We start from the raw sequence: 19128 nt of genomic DNA, 5'->3' as shown, positions 1-19128 counted from the left end.
AATAAAAATGCCAATCAATAGCCAGCAGGGGATGAACCCTCTGTTTGGAAGAATTCTCAGCATCGCAAATACTAGGCACTTTTAAAACAAATATCCTGCTTTTCGCTTGTAATTAATGACTTGATTTGGAAGGGCGTGGTGTGGGGGGTTCTGTGGGTGAATTTGAGATACTGTCAATAGCCGAGCTAATGTTAGATTCTCTGTTATCTTGCTGTGAGTGTCATTCAAGTGGAATTCATTTTCTCCTGCACACAGAAAACCTCATGACAAAACCACAGATATATACACAGCATGCAACCAGGAAGGAATAACTTGCATTTCTGTAGCTTCTCAGGAACTCCGCAGTGATTTCACACTGCTCGATTCTCAGAACCATTATGACCAATTTTCAAATAGGAAGCTCTTGAAACCAGTGATGTGATAAATAGGGAGGGGATGGTTTTCCAGTGATGTTGGTTGAGGGATTATTGTTAGCTCAAGGTATTGAGCAAAATTCCCCCTTCCTCACCCCTCCACCTTCACTGCCTCACCCAGAACATCTGAGAATACCTAGCCAGCAAACTGTGGGGCTCCCTCAGCACTGACCCTCCGACAGTGCAGCACTCCCTCAGCATTGACCGTCCGACAGTGTGGCACTCCCTCAGCACTGATCTTCCGACAGTGTGGCGCTCTCTCAGCACTGACCCTCCGACAGTGCCCACTCCCTCAGCACTGACCCTCTAACAGTGCAGCACTCCCTCAACACTGACTCTCCGACAGTGCCCACTCCCTCAGCACTGACCCTCCAACAGTGCAGCACTCCCTCAACACTGACTCTCCGACAGTGCCCACTCCCTCAGCACTGACCCTCCGACAGTGCAGCACTACCTCAGTGATGACCCTCCGACAGTGCCCACTCCCTCAGCGCTGACCCTCCAACAGTGTTCCCTGCCTCAGCACTGACCCTCTGACAGTGCGGCGCTCCCTCAGCACTGACCCTACAACAGTGCGGCACTCCCTCAGCACTGACCCTCCGACAGTGCGGCGCTCCCTCAGCATTGCACTGTTAACCAATATGATGTTTCTGCCTTGGAGAATTGCATGGTATGCCCGGTAATTTTCTGTGTGCATCAAGTGGTTGACTGATTTTCGGTCCTGTGAGGGGCCCTGGCTATGCTTTCTGGCATTAAGGTGCTACATAAATGCAAGTTGTTGTGGAGGACGGGGGCTGAATCGGATTGACAGCTGTACCTGTCGGCCTGCGGTCTCTGGATGGGTTGGGAGTGGGTGTGTTCATCCTGGTGTCAGCTGTGACTAATATGAATGTTAATGTATGAATAAAGACCATAATCAGGTAATCTCTCTTTTCTGTTTGTAATGCTGATCCTCTCTGTCACACTCGGTGTGAAGTTATTGGGAATAGCGTGGACAGGAATGGTTACAGCGATGGGGGGAGACTGGAATGACAGGGAAGACGTGGGGAAGTTGCTGGGGAGAGGGAATTTATTTTAAAGCAAATATAAATTTAAATTTAAACTTTTACTGTCCTGTATAGCTTTACAAACGTATTAAACTTTGAAATGTTGCTGTCCGGGTTATGTCTGTGCAGAAAATAAGCTGAAAAGACCGCTTTCATCTTAATGTATCCACATTTATTGTAAATATTCAAGAATAAATGGGACTTTACTTTCAAAAAGACCGCGTCCCGCGACAGTCTCCGCCCCCAGGCACGGACCACGCCCACTGGTGGTGACCACGCCCTCAATGCTAACCCCGCCCCTTACGGTCGCGCACTCCCCGATACCAGCCCCGCCTCCCAGTCTAGCCCCCGCCCCGATATTAGCTCCGCCCCCCCAGTCTAGCCCCGCCCCGATCCTAACCCTGCCCCCAAACCTCGACCGTCCCCGCTCCTAATACCTCACCCCGTGATATTAGCCCCGCCCCCTCAAACTAACCCCGCCCCGTGCCCTGATATCTGACCCGCCCTGTTATACTAGCCCCGCCCCCTCATAACTGCCACAAACCTCGTTCCGCTCGTTCCCTGATACTAGCCCCGCCCCTTTATACCTGCTCCGCCTCCTCATAACCGCCCCGCCCCATGATACCAGCCCCGCCCCCGCCACAGCGCCGTCTCCTGACACCTGTCCCGCCGGATTATAATAACCCCGCCCCTTCATTCCAGCCCCGCCCCATCTCCTCACAGCTACCCCGTCGCGTGATACCAGCCCCGCCCCCGCCACAGCGCCGTCTCCTGACACCTGTCCCGCCGAATTATAATAGCCCCGCCTCCTCATAACCGCCCCGCCCCATGGTACCAGCCCCGCCCACGCCACAGCGCCGTCTCCTGATACCTGTCCCGCCGAATTATAATAGCCCCGCCCCCTCATAACCGCCCCGCCCCATGATACCAGCCCCGCCCCCGCCACAGCGACGTCTCCTGATACCTGTCCCGCCGAATTATAATAGCCCCGCCCCCTCATAACCGCCCCGCCCCTCGCGCAGGTGAGGCCTACGCTCAGGCTCGGAGTGAGAGGCCTCAGGCAGACACCGAGGGGTTGGTGCGGAGACAGCGAGGAAGCCGGCCCTGGGACACGGGAAGGAGCAGGAGCAGGAGCAGGAGCAGGAGCAGGGCCAGGGCCTCGGCGTCGGATCCACGGCAGGAACCCGCCCTTAGCCGGCAGCAACAGGTTTCCCCTCAGTGGACCCTGGGGAGCTGAGCCAGCCAGGGGGATACCAGCTACAAAAACAGCCCTGAAAGTAACTACAAACCTGGAGTTACCTGGAGAAGACAGCAGCCTCTGTGTGGACACAGAGAGAGAAATGTTTCCCAATCACCCCCCTCCTCCTCATTTACCTTCCACTGTCACTAATTCAACACTAACCAACTAACTAACTAACTAACTGTTAAACTACAGCTTGGCATCACTAACTAATCTTTCCTGAAGAAGGGCTCATGCCCGTAATGTCGACTCTCCTGCTCCTTGGATGCTGCGCCTTTCCAGCAACACATTTTCATCACTAACTAATCGCTCAACTAGTGGAACCGATCAAACTGCTGGAACCTAGCAAGTGACTGGAGTTTGTCACTAAACCTTTGGATCGAAGTAACCAATCATGAAATCACTGACAAATCAAAGGATTGGAACCATTTAGTTACTTTATTGTTGGAATTCTTCATTAAACTAGAATTAACCAAGCCAGTTTTTAGTGACAGTAACTATTCACTAACCTGCTGGGAGATATTATTGACTAACTTATCAAGCTGTTAAAATTAATTCTGAGTTATTAAGTTGTCGTAACTGATCAAACTCTGGTGACTAATCATGAATGATTGATCTCTTGATGCTGGAATGTGAATCAATAATCTACAGCAATAAAGTGCAAAATGGAATATAGCCAGTGACACTAACTTGCAGTGACTAACCAACCCTCAGCTGCAGTAACTTCTTGAAATGTAGTAACCCAATCAAGAAAATACTAACTTCAGTAACTCCAACTGAATGCCAGTAACTGAGCATTTGGTCACTTAACTATGCATTAACCTAACCTTACTATAAACTACAGGAAACATAACTGACTGAATTGTTATTAGTGTTGGTGACCCCTTCGGTCTTTCAGGTCATTTGACTGAGACTAGGGTGGTGAGTTCTGTGAAGTTGATACAGGCTATCTGATCAGTATTGATTGGACAGACTGTCACCATGCAATGAGCCCTCACCTTCCTGTTAATCCCTTGGTGGCTATCAGGACTTGATGGAGGATGGGGAGATGGGACAGAATCGAGTCCAAGACGGTAAGAATTTAACTTTAAATCGACAACAAAGATTTGCAGGGAATCTTGGGATCGGTGGATGAAGTTCAATACAAACCAACTATTTCATTTAAAATGTTTTTACTCATTAACAATGACATGTATTTATGTAGCTGTCAACATAGTAAAGCTTCCCATTTAGAGACAGCAAGACAAGAGGTTGATTTTCTAAGGAAAGTATCTAAAGAAAGAGAGAGAGTTCCAGAGCCTGGGGGCCAGACAGCTGAAAGCACGGCCCGCCATGGGGGAGCGATGGGAATCGGGGAATGGTCAAGTCGCTGGAATTGGAGGGGGTTACAGAGGGAGGCAGGGGTGTAGGGGCTGGAGGAGGTGACGGAGGTAGGGAGGGAGGGGATGTAGGGGCTGGAGGAGGTGACGGAGATAGGGAGGGAGGGGGGTGTAGGGGCTGGAGGAGGTGACGGAGATAGGGAGGGAGGGGGGGTGTAGGGGCTGGAGGAGGTGACGGCGATTGGGAGGGAGGGGGGTGTAGGGGCTGGAGGAGGTGACGGAGATTGGGAGGGAGGGGGGTGTAGGGGCTGGAGGAGGTGACGGCGATTGGGAGGGAGGGGGGTGTAGGGGCTGGAGGAGGTGACGGAGGTAGGGAGGGAGGGGGGTGTAGGGGCTGGAGGAGGTGACGGAGATTGGGAGGGAGGGGGTGTAGGGGCTGGAGGAGGTGACGGAGATTGGGAGGGAGGGGGGTGTAGGGGCTGGAGGAGGTGATGGAGGGAGGGAGGGAGGTGTAGGGGCTGGAGGAGGTGACGGAGGTAGGGAGGGAGGTGTAGGGGCTGGAGGTGGTGACGGAGATTGGGAGGGAGGGGGGTGTAGGGGCTGGAGGAGGTGACGGCGATTGGGAGGGAGGGGGGTGTAGGGGCTGGAGGAGGTGACGGAGGTAGGGAGGGAGGGGGGTGTAGGGGCTGGAGGAGGTGACGGCGATTGGGAGGGAGGGGGGTGTAGGGGCTGGAGGAGGTGACGGCGATTGGGAGGGAGGGGGGTGTAGGGGCTGGAGGAGGTGACGGAGATTGGGAGGGAGGGGGGTGTAGGGGCTGGAGGAGGTGACGGCGATTGGGAGGGAGGGGGGTGTAGGGGCTGGAGGAGGTGACGGAGGTAGGGAGGGAGGGGGGTGTAGGGGCTGGAGAAGGTGACGGAGATTGGGAGGGAGGGGGGTGTAGGGGCTGGAGGAGGTGATGGAGGGAGGGAGGGAGGGGGGGTGTAGGGGCTGGAGGAGGTGACGGAGGTAGGGAGGGAGGTGTAGGGGCTGGAGGTGGTGACGGAGATTGGGAGGGAGGGGGGTGTAGGGGCTGGAGGAGGTGACGGAGATTGGGAGGGAGGGGGGTGTAGGGGCTGGAGAAGGTGACGGAGATTGGGAGGGAGGGGGGTGTAGGGGCTGGAGGAGGTGACGGAGATTGGGAGGGAGGGGGGTGTAGGGGCTGGAGGAGGTGACGGAGGTAGGGAGGGAGGTGTAGGGGCTGGAGGTGGTGACGGAGATTGGGAGGGAGGGCGGTGTAGGGGCTGGAGGAGGTGACGGAGATTGGGAGGGAGGGGGGTGTAGGGGCTGGAGGAGGTGACGGAGATAGGGAGGGAGGGGGTGTAGGGGCTGGAGGAGGTGACGGAGATTGGGAGGGAGGGGGGTGTAGGGGCTGGAGGAGGTGACGGAGGTAGGGAGGGAGGTGTAGGGGCTGGAGGTGGTGACGGAGATTGGGAGGGAGGGCGGTGTAGGGGCTGGAGGAGGTGACGGAGATAGGGAGGGAGGGGGGTGTAGGGGCTGGAGGAGGTGACGGAGATTGGGAGGGAGGGGGTGTAGGGGCTGGAGGAGGTGACGGCGATTGGGAGGGAGGGGGGTGTAGGGGCTGGAGGAGGTGACGGAGGTAGGGAGGGAGGTGTAGGGGCTGGAGGTGGTGACGGAGATTGGGAGGGAGGGGGGTGTAGGGGCTGGAGGAGGTGACGGAGATTGGGAGGGAGGGGGGGTGTAGGGGCTGGAGGAGGTGACGGAGGTAGGGAGGGAGGGAGGTGTAGGGGCTGGAGGAGGTGACGGAGATTGGGAGGGAGGGGGGTGTAGGGGCTGGAGGAGGTGACGGAGGTAGGGAGGGAGGGGGGTGTAGGGGCTGGAGGAGGTGACGGAGGTAGGGAGGGAGGGGGGTGTAGGGGCTGGAGGAGGTGACGGAGGTAGGGAGGGAGGGGGGTGTAGGGGCTGGAGGAGGTGACGGAGGTAGGGAGGGAGGGGGGTGTAGGGGCTGGAGGAGGTGACGGAGGTAGGGAGGGAGGGGGGTGTAGGGGCTGGAGGAGGTGACGGAGGTAGGGAGGGAGGGGGGTGTAGGGGCTGGAGGAGGTGACGGAGGGAGGGAGGGGGGTGTAGGGGCTGGAGGAGGTGACGGAGGGAGGGAGGGGGGTGTAGGGGCTGGAGGAGGTGACGGAGGTAGGGAGGGAGGGAGGTGACGGAGGTAGGGGCTGGAGGAGGTGACGGAGATAGGGAGGGAGGGGGGTGTAGGGGCTGGAGGAGGTGACGGAGGGAGGGAGGGAGGGGGGTGTAGGGGCTGGAGGAGGTGACGGAGGGAGGGAGGGAGGGGGGTGTAGGGGCTGGAGGAGGTGACGGAGGGAGGGGGGTGTAGGGGCTGGAGGAGGTGACGGAGGGAGGGGGGGGGGGGGGGAGGGAGGGGGGTGTAGGGGCTGGAGGAGGTGACGGAGGGAGGGGGGGGGGGGGGATATTTGAAAACAGCGTTGAGAAACTGAAGGTTTCTTCCCTGTTGCTGACTGTAGTTGAGCTGTAGTTGAGCTGTTGTGTTGCTCGGTGCTTCCCTGTCAGGATGGGGGGGGGGGGGGGGGGGGGGCGTGATTGTTTGAATGAGCTGTGACCGGAGGGGTCACCCTCCTCAGGCCTGTGCTGCGATCTACCTTTGTGTTGACTTCCAGAAGCTGAACCTGAATTCCAGCATTAGTCCATTCCTGTCTTTTCCACTTGCAGTGTGCCAAAAATTCCAGGTCCTGGAAGATCAAACAGTGGCCCATGTGCTCCAGGAGCAAGAGAGTGAGTATGGGGTTGTGTGCAGACTGAGATGTGTACGTCTACCTGTCTCTGTGCCTGCCTGTGTTGTCTTGCTGTATATTAGTGCCTGGGTATGCCTGTATCAGAGCTGAAAATGTGTTGCTGGAAAAGCGCAGCAGGTCAGGCAGTATCCAAGGAACAGGGGATTCGACGTTTCAGGCATAAGCCCTTCATCAGGACTGCCTGTATCAGATCACTCTTATCTCCTCTTCCTGTCTGTGCCTATGCAGGCAATCTGTGTGCCTGTATCGGTTATGCCTGTGATGAGGTCAGTGCATGTTTGCGTTTCCACCTGTTTATGCCTGTATCAATGTACAGGAGTGACACGCCTGTATCAGCATGCATCATCGTTGACGCCACTGTCGTATTTAGGCCTGTATTGTGGGTGTGGTGGAATGTGGGTGTGTATTGATGCCTGTGTCAGGGTGTGGATACTTGAGGGTGTGATTAATGCTTGTATTGAGGTGTGTGTGTTTGTGCTGGTGTTCATGCCTGTTTTGGGGGCTGGGAGAGTGCGGGACTGTGAATGTACACGGAGTTGGGGTCTGTGTTGGGGAGTGCCTGTTTCGAAGTATGAGTGTCTGTGTGGTTACGTCTGTAGTCGGGTGTAGGTGTCTCTGCCTGGATCAGTGTGTGTGGCTGGTTATGTCTGGGTCTGGGGGTGAATCTGGGTGTGTGTCTGTCTATCTGTCTGTTTCAGTAATCTCAGTGATTTACTTCCCTCTCTGAATCCTATTGCAGTTCAGCAGCATCTCTCTGCCAACAAGCTGAAGAGCCAGGGGGTTCGCCACAATCTCGAGCTGGCAAGAAAACTGCAGGAGCAGGAGGATGAGAGGAGCAGGCAACTCCGATGGAAGCTGCACAAATACATGTGAGACTTGGGCAATGGAGAGAGGAGGGAACAGCACAGGGAGGGAGGGACAGGGCCATTGCTGACTGCAGACACCAGGCTCTGCTTCCTCCCTGTATTGAGTAGCCATGGCCGCGCTATGACTCAGTCAGCACGAGGAACAAACCCTGCACAATCCAGGGGCCTTTTGAACTCGGTTGTCTTCCTGTGCTCCCACTTGTTCCTCCTCCTCCGGTGGGAAGGAAGAGGCCAGTCAGCCCATTAGGGCCTTCCTCAAGATTCTGATTCCTTAAAATTCAATTATTGACACCTCCCCCCCCCTCCCCCCCACACCCCCCCCCCCACACCCCCTCCCTATCTCTGTAACCCCCTCCAGACCCTACACCTCCTCCCTATCTCTGTAACCCCCTCCAGCCCCTACATCCACCTCCCTATCTCTGTAACCCCCTCCAGCCCCTACATCCACCTCCCTATCTCTGTGACCCCCTCCAGCCCCTACACCCCCTCCCTATCTCTGTAACTCTCCAGCCCCTACACCCCCTCCCTATCTCTGTAACCCCCTCCAGCCCCTACACCCCCTCCCTATCTCTGTAACCCCCTCCAGCCTCTACACCCCTCCCTATCTCTGTAACCCCCTCCACCCCCTCCCTATCTCTGTAACCCCCCCAGCCCCTACACCCCCTCCCTATCTCTGTAACCCCCTCCACCCCCTCCCTATCTCTGTAACCCCCTCCAGCCCCTACACCCCCTCCCTATCTCTGTAACCCCCTCCCTATCTCTGTAACCCCCTTCAATTCCAGCCCCTTGACCATCCTGTGATTCCCATCGCTCCCCCATTGTGGGGCTGTGCCTTCAGCTGCCGGGTTCTGGGATTCTCCTTGTGAAACCTGCATGTTGATTGGTCGAACCAGCTCAGTCAGGGTAGCTTTGGGGAGGAGCTCATTGAGTGCGCCTGTGACAGTTTTCTTGAAGAGTATGTAATGGAACCGATGAAGCAAGCTTTCCCAGATCTGGTCCTGTGTCATGCGGCGGGAATAATTATTACAGTAAGGGATCTTCTTGGATGGCGCGATCACAGTATGATTGAATTTAGAATACAGATGGAGAGCGTGACGATAAAAATCCAATACCAAGGTCCTGTGCTTAAACAAGGGGCACCGCATTAGAATGAGGGAGGTCTTGGCTAAAGTAGACTGGAAAGAAAGATTTTGTGGAGGAATAGTTGACGAGCAGTGGAGGACTTTCCAAGTATTTTTTCAAAGTGCTCGGCAAAAGTATATTCCAGTGAAAAGGAAGGAGTGTAAGAAAAGGGATAATCTGCCACGGGTGGTGAAGGAAACAAGGGAGACTATCAAAGTGCGAGAGGAAGCAGATACAGTGGCCAAGATCAGTGGAAAACGAGAAGGTTGGGAAAACTTTAAAGGTCAACAGAAAGCCACAAAAACGGCTATAAAGAAAAGTAAGATCCAACATGAGGAAAAAAAACTAGCACCGAATTATAAAGACCGATCGCAAAAGTTATATATAAAAACATGAAGAGTGGTGAAAGTAAATGGGGCGGCACTGCGGCTCAGTGGTTAGCACTGCTGCCTCACAGCGCCAGGGGACCCAGGTTCAATCCCTGCCTCAGGCGACTGACTGTGTGGAGTTTGCACGTTCTCCCCGTGTCTGCGTGGGTTTCCTCTGGGTGCTCCGGTTTCCTCCCACAATCACAAAGATGTGCAGGTCAGGGTGGAGTGGCCTTGGGCAATTGTCACATAGTGTTAGGTGAAGGGGCAAATGTAGGGGTATGGGTCTGGGTGCGTTGCTTTTTGGAGAGTCAGTGTGGACTTGTTGGGCTGAAGGGCCTGTTTCCACACTGTAGGGAATCTAATCTAATCTAATCTAAATGTTGGTCCGTTAGAGGATGAGAAAGTGCAGTTAGTTATGGGATATGATGAAATGGCTGAGGTATTGAACAGGTGCTTTGCATCGGTCTTCACAGTGGAGGATACTAATAACATGCCAGTAAGTGATGAAGAGATTAAGGTAGATGAGGACCTGGAAATAATCATTATTTCGAAAGAGCTAGTGTTGGATAAGCTAATGGATCTGAGGATAGATAAATCTCCTAGCCCTGATGGAATGCATCCCAGGGTATGAAAAGAAATGGCAGGAGAAATAGCAGATGGACTGGTGGTAATTTTCCAACATTCACTGGACTCTGGGGCAGTTCCAACAGATTGGAAAATAGCAAATGTGACACCACTGTTTAAAAGGAAAGGAGACAAAACGTGGGGAATTATTGACCAGTGAGCTTAACATCTGTAGTGGGGAAGATGCTTGAGTCTATTATCAAGGAAGAACTAGCAAGGCATCTCAATAAAAATTGTCCCATTATACAGATGCCACATAGGTTCATGAGGGCAGGTCATGCTTCACAAAACTTTTGGAATTCTATGAAGACATTTCAAGCAAGGTGGCTAACCAGTGGAGGTGGTGTACCTAGATTTCCAAAAGGCCTTTGACAAGGTGCCACACATAAAGCTGCTGCATAAGATAACGGTGCATGGTGCTAGGGATAGAATATTAGCGTGATAGAGGATTGGTTGACTGACGGAAAGCAAAGAGTGGGGATAAATGAGTGCGATCCTGGATGGCAATCAATCAGTTACTAGTGGTGTGCCTCAGGGATCGGTGTTGGGACCACGATTATTTATAAGTTATATAGATGATTTGGAATTGGGGACCACACATACGGTGTCAAAATTTGTCGATGACATGAAGACGCGTGGCAGAGCAAAGTGTGCAGGGGACTGTGAAACTTTGTACAGGAACATAGATATATTGAGTGAGTGGGCAAAGGTCTGGCAGATGGAATACAACGTTAGTAAATGTGAAGTCATACTTTTTGGTAGGGGTAACAGTAAAACAGATTATTACTTGAATGGTAAAACTTTGCAGCATGCTGCTGTGCAGAGGGACCTGGGTGTCCTTGTGCATGTACCACAGAAGGTTGGTCTGCAGATACAACAAGTAATTAGGAAGACAAATGGAATTTTGTCCTTCATTGCTAAAGGGGTTGAGTTTAAAAGCAGAGAGGTAATGTTACAGCTGTACAAGGTGCTGGTCAGGCCACACCTAGAGTTCGCTGTGCAGATTTGGTCTCCTTACTTGAGAAATGATGTACTGGTGCTGGAGAAGGTGCAGAGAGGGGGTTCACTAGGTTGATTCTGGGAGCTGAGGGGGTTGGCTTATGAGGAGAGGTTGAGCAGACTGGGATTATATTCATTGGAATTCATGGTGGCACAGTGGTTAGCACTGCTGCCTCACAGCGCCACAGACCCGGGTTCAATTCCCGCCTCGGGTGACTGTCTTTGTGGAGTTTGCGCGTTCTCCCCGTGTCTGCGTGGGTTTCGTCTGGCTTACTCCTACAGTCCAAAAATGTGCAGGTTAGGTCACTTGGTCACGCTAAATTGCCCTAGTGTTAGGTATAGGGGTATGGGTGAGTTGCTCTTCAGAGGGACTTGGTGGGCCAAGGGGCCTGTAAGTAATCTAATCTAATCTAAAAATGAGGGGGAATCTTACAGAAACATATAAAATTATGAAGGGAATCGATAAGGTAGGAGTAGAGAAGCAGTGAAACTAGGGCAATTGCCTCCAGATTCAAGGGAGCAGATTTCAGATTGAATTGAGAAGGAACATACTCACCCAGAGAGTTCCTTGCCCAGTGAAGTCGTTGAACCCTACTTCAGTAAATGTTTTTAAAGCTAAGGTAGATTTTTATTTTGAACAATAAAGGAGTGAAGGGATATGGTGAGAGGGCGGGTAAGTGGAGCTGAGGCCATGAAGAGATCGACCATGATCTTATGAAATGGGGGAGCAGGTTGGAAGGGCCAGACGGCCTACTCCTGCTCCTGGATTTTATGTCAGGATGGTGCGTGTTTCGGAGCGGAGCTCTCAGGGAGTGCCGTTCCCACGGATCTGCTGCCCACGTCCTTCGAGACGGAAGTGGTGATGGGTTTGGAAGGAGCCTTGGTGACTTTCTACAGTGGTCACCCGGGAAACAGCACACAGCCCTTCCACTGTGAGGGGCACAGCGATCTCCCTCGAGCTCAGTGTCGTCTCTGTGGGCCATGAGGGAATTTTAACCCATGCCTTTTTCCCTGGACAGTCAGAACTTGGAGAGTGATTATCCCCAGACAATCCAGGAGGAACAACAGCAAAAGGAAACCGGACACCATCGGAGGCTCCTGCACACAGAGGGGAGATTATCAGCAGCCACTGGGGCCGGAGTGCTCGAGGTCAGACTCTAGAATTCTGTAGCACCATCCCCAACTTCAGGACATGTCAACATCGGCAATATCAGCAGCCTGTTTGTGTATGGCTGAATCCCAAAGATTCTGGTGTGCCCATGAACCTGTTCACCTGTTTTTAGGACAATTAGCTAAAGAGTCAATGGTTAGCCCCAGGTCGTGGGTGTAAACTCACCAGCCCTTCCTCAATAGTGCCTTCAGATCTTCAACGCTCACCTCGGAAAGAGGACCTCACCCCAGGGTCATGTTCACATCTGACAAACAGCTGCTCCGACAGTGCGGCGCTCGCTCGGCGCCGACCCTCCGACAGTGCGGCGCTCCCTCGGCGCCGACCCTCCGACAGTGCAGCGCTCGCTCGGCGCCGACCCTCCGACAGTGCGGCGCTCACTCAGCGTCGACCCTCCGACAGTGCGGCGCTCCCTCGGCGCCGACCCTCCAACAGTGCGGCGCTCCCTCCGTGCTGACCCCATATTCTGAACGTGTACACAGTATGATCCTCTGGTCGTGGTGTGTTACCTCAGTCTGACACTGGGACAGTCTGTCTGGATTTGTGCTCGGGTCCCTGGAATGCACCTTGAACACACAGCCTTTTGGGGCATGTGCAGAGTCACTCCCAGCTCATAATGTTTTGGCAAGGATTGACCATGTGTTCTCCCTGAGCACCTGCTGGGCTTGTCTATGTGATAGACAGTGCTGGTGCGAGAGGACAGGACCAGATTATACCTTCCTATCGCTGTCCCAGTGAGCCCTGGGTTAGGGAGGATTCCTGATCACTGTCCCAGTGAGCCCTGGGTTATGGGGGATTCCTGATCACTGTCCCAGTGAGCCCTGGGTTAGGGAGGATTCCTGATCCCTGTCCCAGTGAGGCCTGGGTTAGGGAGGGTTCCTGATCACTGTCCCAGTGAGCCCTGGGTTAGGGAGGATTCCTGATCACTGTCCCAGTGAGCCCTGGGTTAGGGAGGATTCCTGATCACTGTCCCAGTGAGCCCTGGGTTAGGGAGGATTCCTGCTCCTGCTCCTGCTCCTCACTGGTGGTTGGATTCAGGGTGAGAGATCACTCTGGTTTTAAACTCTGCTCCTTGGTCTGCAGGTGAGCAGCAGCAGGTCACGAAGGTTGGAGAGGAGAGAGAGGGGCCGACGTAGCGAGGATGCTGAGGATCGGAAGGAGTCTACGACAGGGACCAGCGATGACGGTAACTAACGTTCCCCGGTCACCCTGCAGGCTCCCGGTTTAATGGGGAATGGGGGGGGTGGGATCCCTCAACGTCACTTGGCCCCTTATAATTTCCAAACCTTTGGAGGACGAGGGTGGGTTTCAGGAATAACTCTCTCTCCTTATCTCTCCTGTCTGCCAGGTTCACTGGATCACTGGGATCACCCTATGCGGCGGGAATTTCCCCGGCACGGTCGGCCGCGGTCGCGCCAGCCCCTCGTGTGGAGTGAGTTGGAGGCCATTGCTGGATGGTCCGAGGGGGATGGCTGCCCCGATGGGGGTTGGGAGCGTGGAGCAGGGGAGAGGGGCCACGACGTTTCTCATCGGGACCAGGAGCAACTGGGGAGCGGCCCGTTTCCGGGGCGCACCCTGGGTCATGTCGGTGGGGTCTTCCAGACCCTCAGTGAGGATGTTCCTGGATCCAGGCCAATGCCCCATCCCAAGAGGACTGACGGGCTCCAGGCAGCAGAAAGAGCCAGGGAAGGAGCCGGTCGGAAGCGGGAACACCATTCGGAACGAGTGGGCGAGGGGTCCGATTCCTCCAGGATTCTCCCCATCTCCCGTCCCAGAGCAGGTCCCGACCACACTGGGAGGGGCGCCTCCGATTCTGAGTCGCATTCGAGGCGTCGGAAGCACAATCGGATCCCCGGGGAGATCCGGTCCCGGGCCAGATCCGCGGATGGCCGTCCGGCTCGGTGCGGAAGGAGCCCGGAACCCCTCCGCCACCACGCTCCAGGCCGGGGGGGTACCAGGACATCGGCTCCCCCGCGGGATCGTCTCGGCCATTTGGTTACCGGACCTGGAGCCAATCACCTCGACCCTCCCCGAGATCCCACGGAGCGGGAGGGGAGCCGGCAGGAAGCGAATGGGCATCAGCCATTGGCTGCTCGAGACAGGAAGAGGCAGAGCCGTCATCCACTGGTTGCCGATGACCAGCAAACTCGCCAACCATTGGCTGTCAGTCAGAAGCATGCCCCTCAACCATTGGTCACCGGTGAAAGCCCCACCCATTACCCACCGCGCACCAAAGTCAAAGCCAAACAGGTCCATTTCTTATTGGATGCTGATGAGAGGGTCAAGCCTGTCCATTGCCTAGAGGCCAGCAAGCCAAAACCGGTCCAACGGCCAGTGGATCTGAAGAGGATGGATGCCCATTGGCTGATTGCCAGCAAGCAAAAGCAGCTCCAGCCCCCATTGGCTGTTGGAGAGAAGGGAAAGCATGCCCAAATCCCATTGGCTGTCAAAGAGAGGAAACGCCCATTACACTCCACGTTGGCCAATAGAAACCATCTCCAGTACCGCCTGGGTACCAAAGAGGCAGATGCCATCATTGATTACGTCTTGGATAAACGGGAAGGAAAGGATCTGGGTTCCCCAAAACAGCTCAGCCAATCACCTCCCGCCTTCCGAGGGAATCCCTCTCCGGAAACAGACCAAGGGGATCCCGTCAGAGTCTCACCCAACAACCGACAGACCTTACCTTCCCCATTGGTTGGTGATTCCCGTGAGGATCCCAGGGCACCAGCTGGTCTGGGTGCACAGAGAGATCCCGCCAGGAATTCCAGCGGCGGTCGGTGCCAGGTGACACCCCGACCTCACCCAGCGGGCACTCACCGGAGAGAGGGACCATCACCAAGGCTGGCCCCCCACTGGCAGGAGTCTCCCTCGGTACGAGACCGCGTGGACAGGGCCAGAGGGAGACCAGCGAGAAACCGAGGGAACCACAGTCCGGCAGGCCCTCGGGCAAACAGACAGGAGAACGGGCTCCACCCAGGTACCCCGCTGGCACAGGGTTACCGGGCCGGGGGGAGGGAGGGGGATACCGGGCCGGGGGAAGGGAGGGAGGGGGATACCGGGCCAGGGGGAGGGAGGGGGATACCGGGCCGGGGGGAGGGAGGGAGGGGGATACCGGGCCGGGGGGAGGGAGGGGGATACCGGGCCGGGGGGGAACGGGGGATACCGGGCCGGGGGGAGGGAGGGGGATACCGGGCCGGGGGGGATGCCGGGCCGGGGGGAATGGGAGATACCGGGCCGGGGGGAGGGAGGAGAGATGAGGGTGGCACGAGGATACTCGGCATATCCCCCCCCCGCCCCCCATTCATCCCCCCCCGCCCCCCATTCATCCCCCCCCGCCCCCCATTCATCCCCCCCCGCCCCCCATTCATCCCCCCCCGCCCCCCATTCATCCCCCCCGCCCCCCATTCACCCCCCCGCCCCCCATTCATCCCCCCCGCCCCCCATTCATCCCCCCCGCCCCCCATTCATCCCCCCCTGCCCCGCATTCATCTCCCCCCCGCCCCCCATTCATCTCCCCCCCGCCCCCCATTCATCTCCCCCCCGCCCCCCATTCATCTCCCCCCCGCCCCCCATTCATCTCCCCCCCGCCCCCCATTCATCTCCCCCCCGCCCCCCATTCATCTCCCCCCGCCCCCATTCATCTCCCCCCCGCCCCCCATTCATCTCCCCCCCGCCCCCCATTCATCTCCCCCCCGCCCCCCATTCATCTCCCCCCCGCCCCCCATTCATCTCCCCCCGCCCCCCATTCATCTCCCCCCGCCCCCCATTCATCTCCCCCCATTCATCTCCCCCCCGCCCCCCATTCATCTCCCCCCGCCCCCCATTCATCTCCCCCCCGCCCCCCATTCATCTCCCCCCCGCCCCCCATTCATCTCCCCCCCGCCCCCCATTCATCTCCCCCCCGCCCCCCATTCATCTCCCCCCCGCCCCCCATTCAACCCCCCCGCCCCCCATTCATCCCCCCCGCCCCCCATTCATCCCCCGCCCCCCCCATTCATCCCCCCCGCTCCCCCATTCATCCCCCCCTTCATTCCCCCCCTTCATCTCCCCCCCTTCATCTCCCCCCCCTTCATCTCCCCCCCCTTCATCTCCCCCCCCTTCATCTCCCCCCCCTTCATCTCCCCCCCCTTCATCTCCCCCCCTTCATCTCCCCCCCCTTCATCTCCCCCCCCTTCATCTCCCCCCCCTTCATCTCCCCCCCTTCATCTCCCCCCCTTCATCTCCCCCCCCTTCATCTCCCCCCTTCATCTCCCCCCCTTCATCTCCCCCCCCCTCATCTCTTCCCCCCCCTTCATCTCTTCCCCCCCCTTCATCTCTCCCCCCCCTTCATCTCTCCCCCCCCCTCATCTCTTCCCCCCCATTCATCCCCCGCCCCCCCCATTCATCCCCCCCGCTCCCCCATTCATCCCCCCCTTCATTCCCCCCCTTCATCTCCCCCCCTTCATCTCCCCCCCCTTCATCTCCCCCCCCTTCATCTCCCCCCCCTCATCTCTTCCCCCCCCTCATCTCTTCCCCCCCCTTCATCTCTCCCCCCCCACCCCTTTTCCCCGTACACACCTACCCCCCCCCCCCCCCCCCCCGCTTCCCTCTTAGCCCCCGCCCCTGTCTCATGTCTCTGTGTTCCCCAGAGGAGGTGCGAGGATGTAAAGGCCGGTGGGAAGCTGCCCAGGGAGGCGGCAGTGGGCTCGGGGCACCCCCCTGGTGCAGCGATGAGGTTCTGAAAGAGCTCCAAGCGATGGAATTGAGGGTGAGTAATTCCGGAAACTGGGAGACCGTGGGGTTGAGGGGGAGTAACTCCGAGCTGGGAGACCGTGCCCCGGGGAGGGAGGGAGGGGGGTAACGGGGCGAGACCGTGCCCCGGGGACGGAGGGGAGTAACGGGGTGAGGCCGTGCCCCGGGCGAGGGAGGGGGGTAACGGGGTGAGACCGTGCCCTGGGGGAAGAGAGGAGGGTAACGGGGTGAGATCACGCCCCTAGGAGGGAGGGATGGGGGTAACGGGGGTGAGATCACGCCCGCTGGGAAGCTGGTGTTCCAGCCTGAGGGTGCCAGCAGTCACCAGCCAGACACGGGCTGGGCCGATGGGAAGGTAGAGGGAGCCAGACCCTAGGGTGAGGGAAGGACTGTTGACTGATTAACGATTTCTGGACCTTTGCCCTCTCCTCCTGCGTTGCTCCTGCAGAAAGCTGGTCTCTGGAAGATGTATGGTGCTGCGAAACGTGTCCAGGAGGAGCAGGATGAGGTGAGTGATGCTCAGAATCTCTGCTCAGTGGGATCCACGCCAGGAACTTCCCGCCTGATCCCAGTGGATCAGTCCGCTCCCTGTCCCATATGGAGGAGCAGCCAGCACTCCTCCCTCTTCCCCTGGGTGGAGAGACTGTCTCTGGTTGTTGCTGGAAGGGAGCCTGCAATTACAGTCTGCTCTTGGTCATAGGCACGGCCTGGTTACTGCCAGCCAGATGCCCAGGAACCATGTCAGTACAACCTTGATCTTCCAAACTACGTGGCATGCAGTGCCCGCTCACTGAGGCACTTCCTAATTCACCAACCAGTGAGACACGGTGTGGGACTGTACCCCAGTGAGAGTCCGTGTGTGTGTGTGTGGCTGTATCCCAGTGAGAGTCCGTGTGTGTGTGTGTGTGTGTGTGTGCGTGACTGTACCCCAGTGAGAGTCAGTGTGTGGGGAGGGGGGTGACTGTACCCCAGTGAGAGTCAGTGTGTGGGGAGGGGGGTGACTGTACCCCAGTGAGAGTCAGTGTGTGGGGAGGGGGGTGACTGTACCCCAGTGAGAGTCAGTGTGTGGGGAGGGGGGGTGACTGTACCCCAGTGTATGGAGCAAGCCCTGACTGACGGTGAGGATCCTCTCTGTTTGTTTGAAAATGCAGGAATTTGCTTTGCAGCTCCTGAGGAAGGAGCTGATGGCCCTGACCCTGAGTGACGGACGGTTACGGCAAGGCCAGACCAACAAAGGAGAGCCCTTCCCGGCTGGAGAGAACGGAGAGCTGACCAGGAACAGCAGCCCCTGCTCGATGAATGTGGACATGGTAACTGTCGCTCCCCTCCACCTTTCACCCACCTTCACTCACTCCCTGCTCATTTTCTTCAGTGTGCATCATCCCTCTTTTTTTTATTTCCAGGATGAACCAATGAAAATGCCCAAGGCAGCTTACTTCTGAGACTGTCATAGAATGTGCTGGGTTTCTGGTTGAGTCAGGACCTTCTGATGCAGTGAGTAAACCACCATTAGCTGCTGCCCTGCGCGATCTCCCCTTCCCTTCACATTGATACTCCGAGAATTCCCTGAGAATACACTGTCTCCCAGGCCAGTCAGCGGTATGTCATGTAACCCTCTGGAATACACCTTGTGCCCCAGGGGCTCTGGGGAATCCCCTCTTCCCCCAGCTTCCTGACTGCGCCCTATCCCACCTGCCCCTGGGTCTGCACCTTGCCCTCTGCCTTGCCTTGCTCCACCCTCCCCTCCCTGACCATGCCTTCCCCACTCCCCCGTTGTAACTGCTGTGTTTTGCTCTCTGATAGGTATCGATCCGCTCAGTGAGCGTGGGTTTGAAAGGAGATGGGTGACTGTGTTTCCTGTGGACAGCAAGTGCCCTGCAGCACGCCCTCCCGCTGCACAAACGACAGATTCCGTTTTTTTTAAACAGATTCCTATTTATTTTGTATTTGTATTTGGAAACCGAGGCTGTAAGTGTTCCTTGTGTCGAATTAAATTAATTATGTTTTCTTGAAAGCTGACTGGGTGGATTTTGGGCTGGTGTCTGCCAACGATTGGTATCCCCTCCTTCCTGACTCCATCCAGCACCTGTCTGAGTCCTGGAACAGCCAGCACACACACTCGCATCTGTCTGTGCCCTCTCAGCGGTCCTCCTGTCTGCTGATGCCAGGCAATCGGCCAGGGATATGGGTGCCCAGTTTGTGAGCTATGCCAAGGAGAATCATTTAGAATCCCGACAGTGCATATAGAGATCATTCAACCCATCGAGATCACACCAGCCCTCTGCAGAGCATTCCACCCAGACACACACCCTTTATCCTATCCCTGTAACCTCGCATTTCCCATGGCTAGCCCACCTAACCTGCACATCCCTGGGCACTATGGGACAATTTCCCACGGCCAATCCACCCTAA

The 19128-nt window shown here is 56.6% G+C and overlaps 1 protein-coding gene across 2 annotated transcripts; it reads left to right on the top strand.

Annotated features, from left to right (window-relative positions):
- Positions 1–2489: 2489 nt before the first annotated feature.
- On the top strand, positions 2490–18730 carry LOC132835175 (serine/arginine repetitive matrix protein 1-like). 2 transcript variants are annotated; one of them, XM_060854523.1, is made up of 11 exons: positions 2490–3772; positions 6750–6812; positions 7572–7701; positions 11834–11963; positions 13066–13168; positions 13331–14962; positions 16614–16732; positions 17165–17224; positions 17868–18026; positions 18120–18210; positions 18520–18730. In XM_060854523.1, exons 1-10 carry the CDS (start codon positions 3733–3735, stop codon positions 18156–18158), a joined length of 2475 nt encoding a protein of 824 aa, XP_060710506.1. In that variant the 5' UTR covers positions 2490–3732; the 3' UTR covers positions 18159–18210; positions 18520–18730. The 2 variants fall into 2 exon arrangements, with proteins under 2 accessions (XP_060710506.1, XP_060710507.1); XM_060854524.1 differs by lacking the exons at positions 17165–17224; positions 17868–18026; positions 18120–18210; positions 18520–18730 and having other exon boundaries at positions 16616–16717.
- Positions 18731–19128: the final 398 nt, after the last annotated feature.

Source organism: Hemiscyllium ocellatum, chromosome 44 (assembly GCF_020745735.1).
Source record: "Hemiscyllium ocellatum isolate sHemOce1 chromosome 44, sHemOce1.pat.X.cur, whole genome shotgun sequence".
NCBI classification, from domain to species: Eukaryota; Metazoa; Chordata; class Chondrichthyes; order Orectolobiformes; family Hemiscylliidae; genus Hemiscyllium; species Hemiscyllium ocellatum.
Note: the sequence above shows the minus strand (reverse complement) of the source record. Positions and strands in the feature narration are given on the sequence as shown.

Coding starts and splice junctions, on each gene's coding strand:
- LOC132835175 (XM_060854523.1), top strand. CDS start 3,733: ATGGAGGATGGGGAGATGGGACAGAATCGAGTCCAAGACG. Junction 7,702..11,833: donor TGGAAGCTGCACAAATACAT/GTGAGACTTGGG, acceptor TTCCCTGGACAG/TCAGAACTTGGAGAGTGATT. Junction 17,225..17,867: donor TCCAGGAGGAGCAGGATGAG/GTGAGTGATGCT, acceptor TTGAAAATGCAG/GAATTTGCTTTGCAGCTCCT.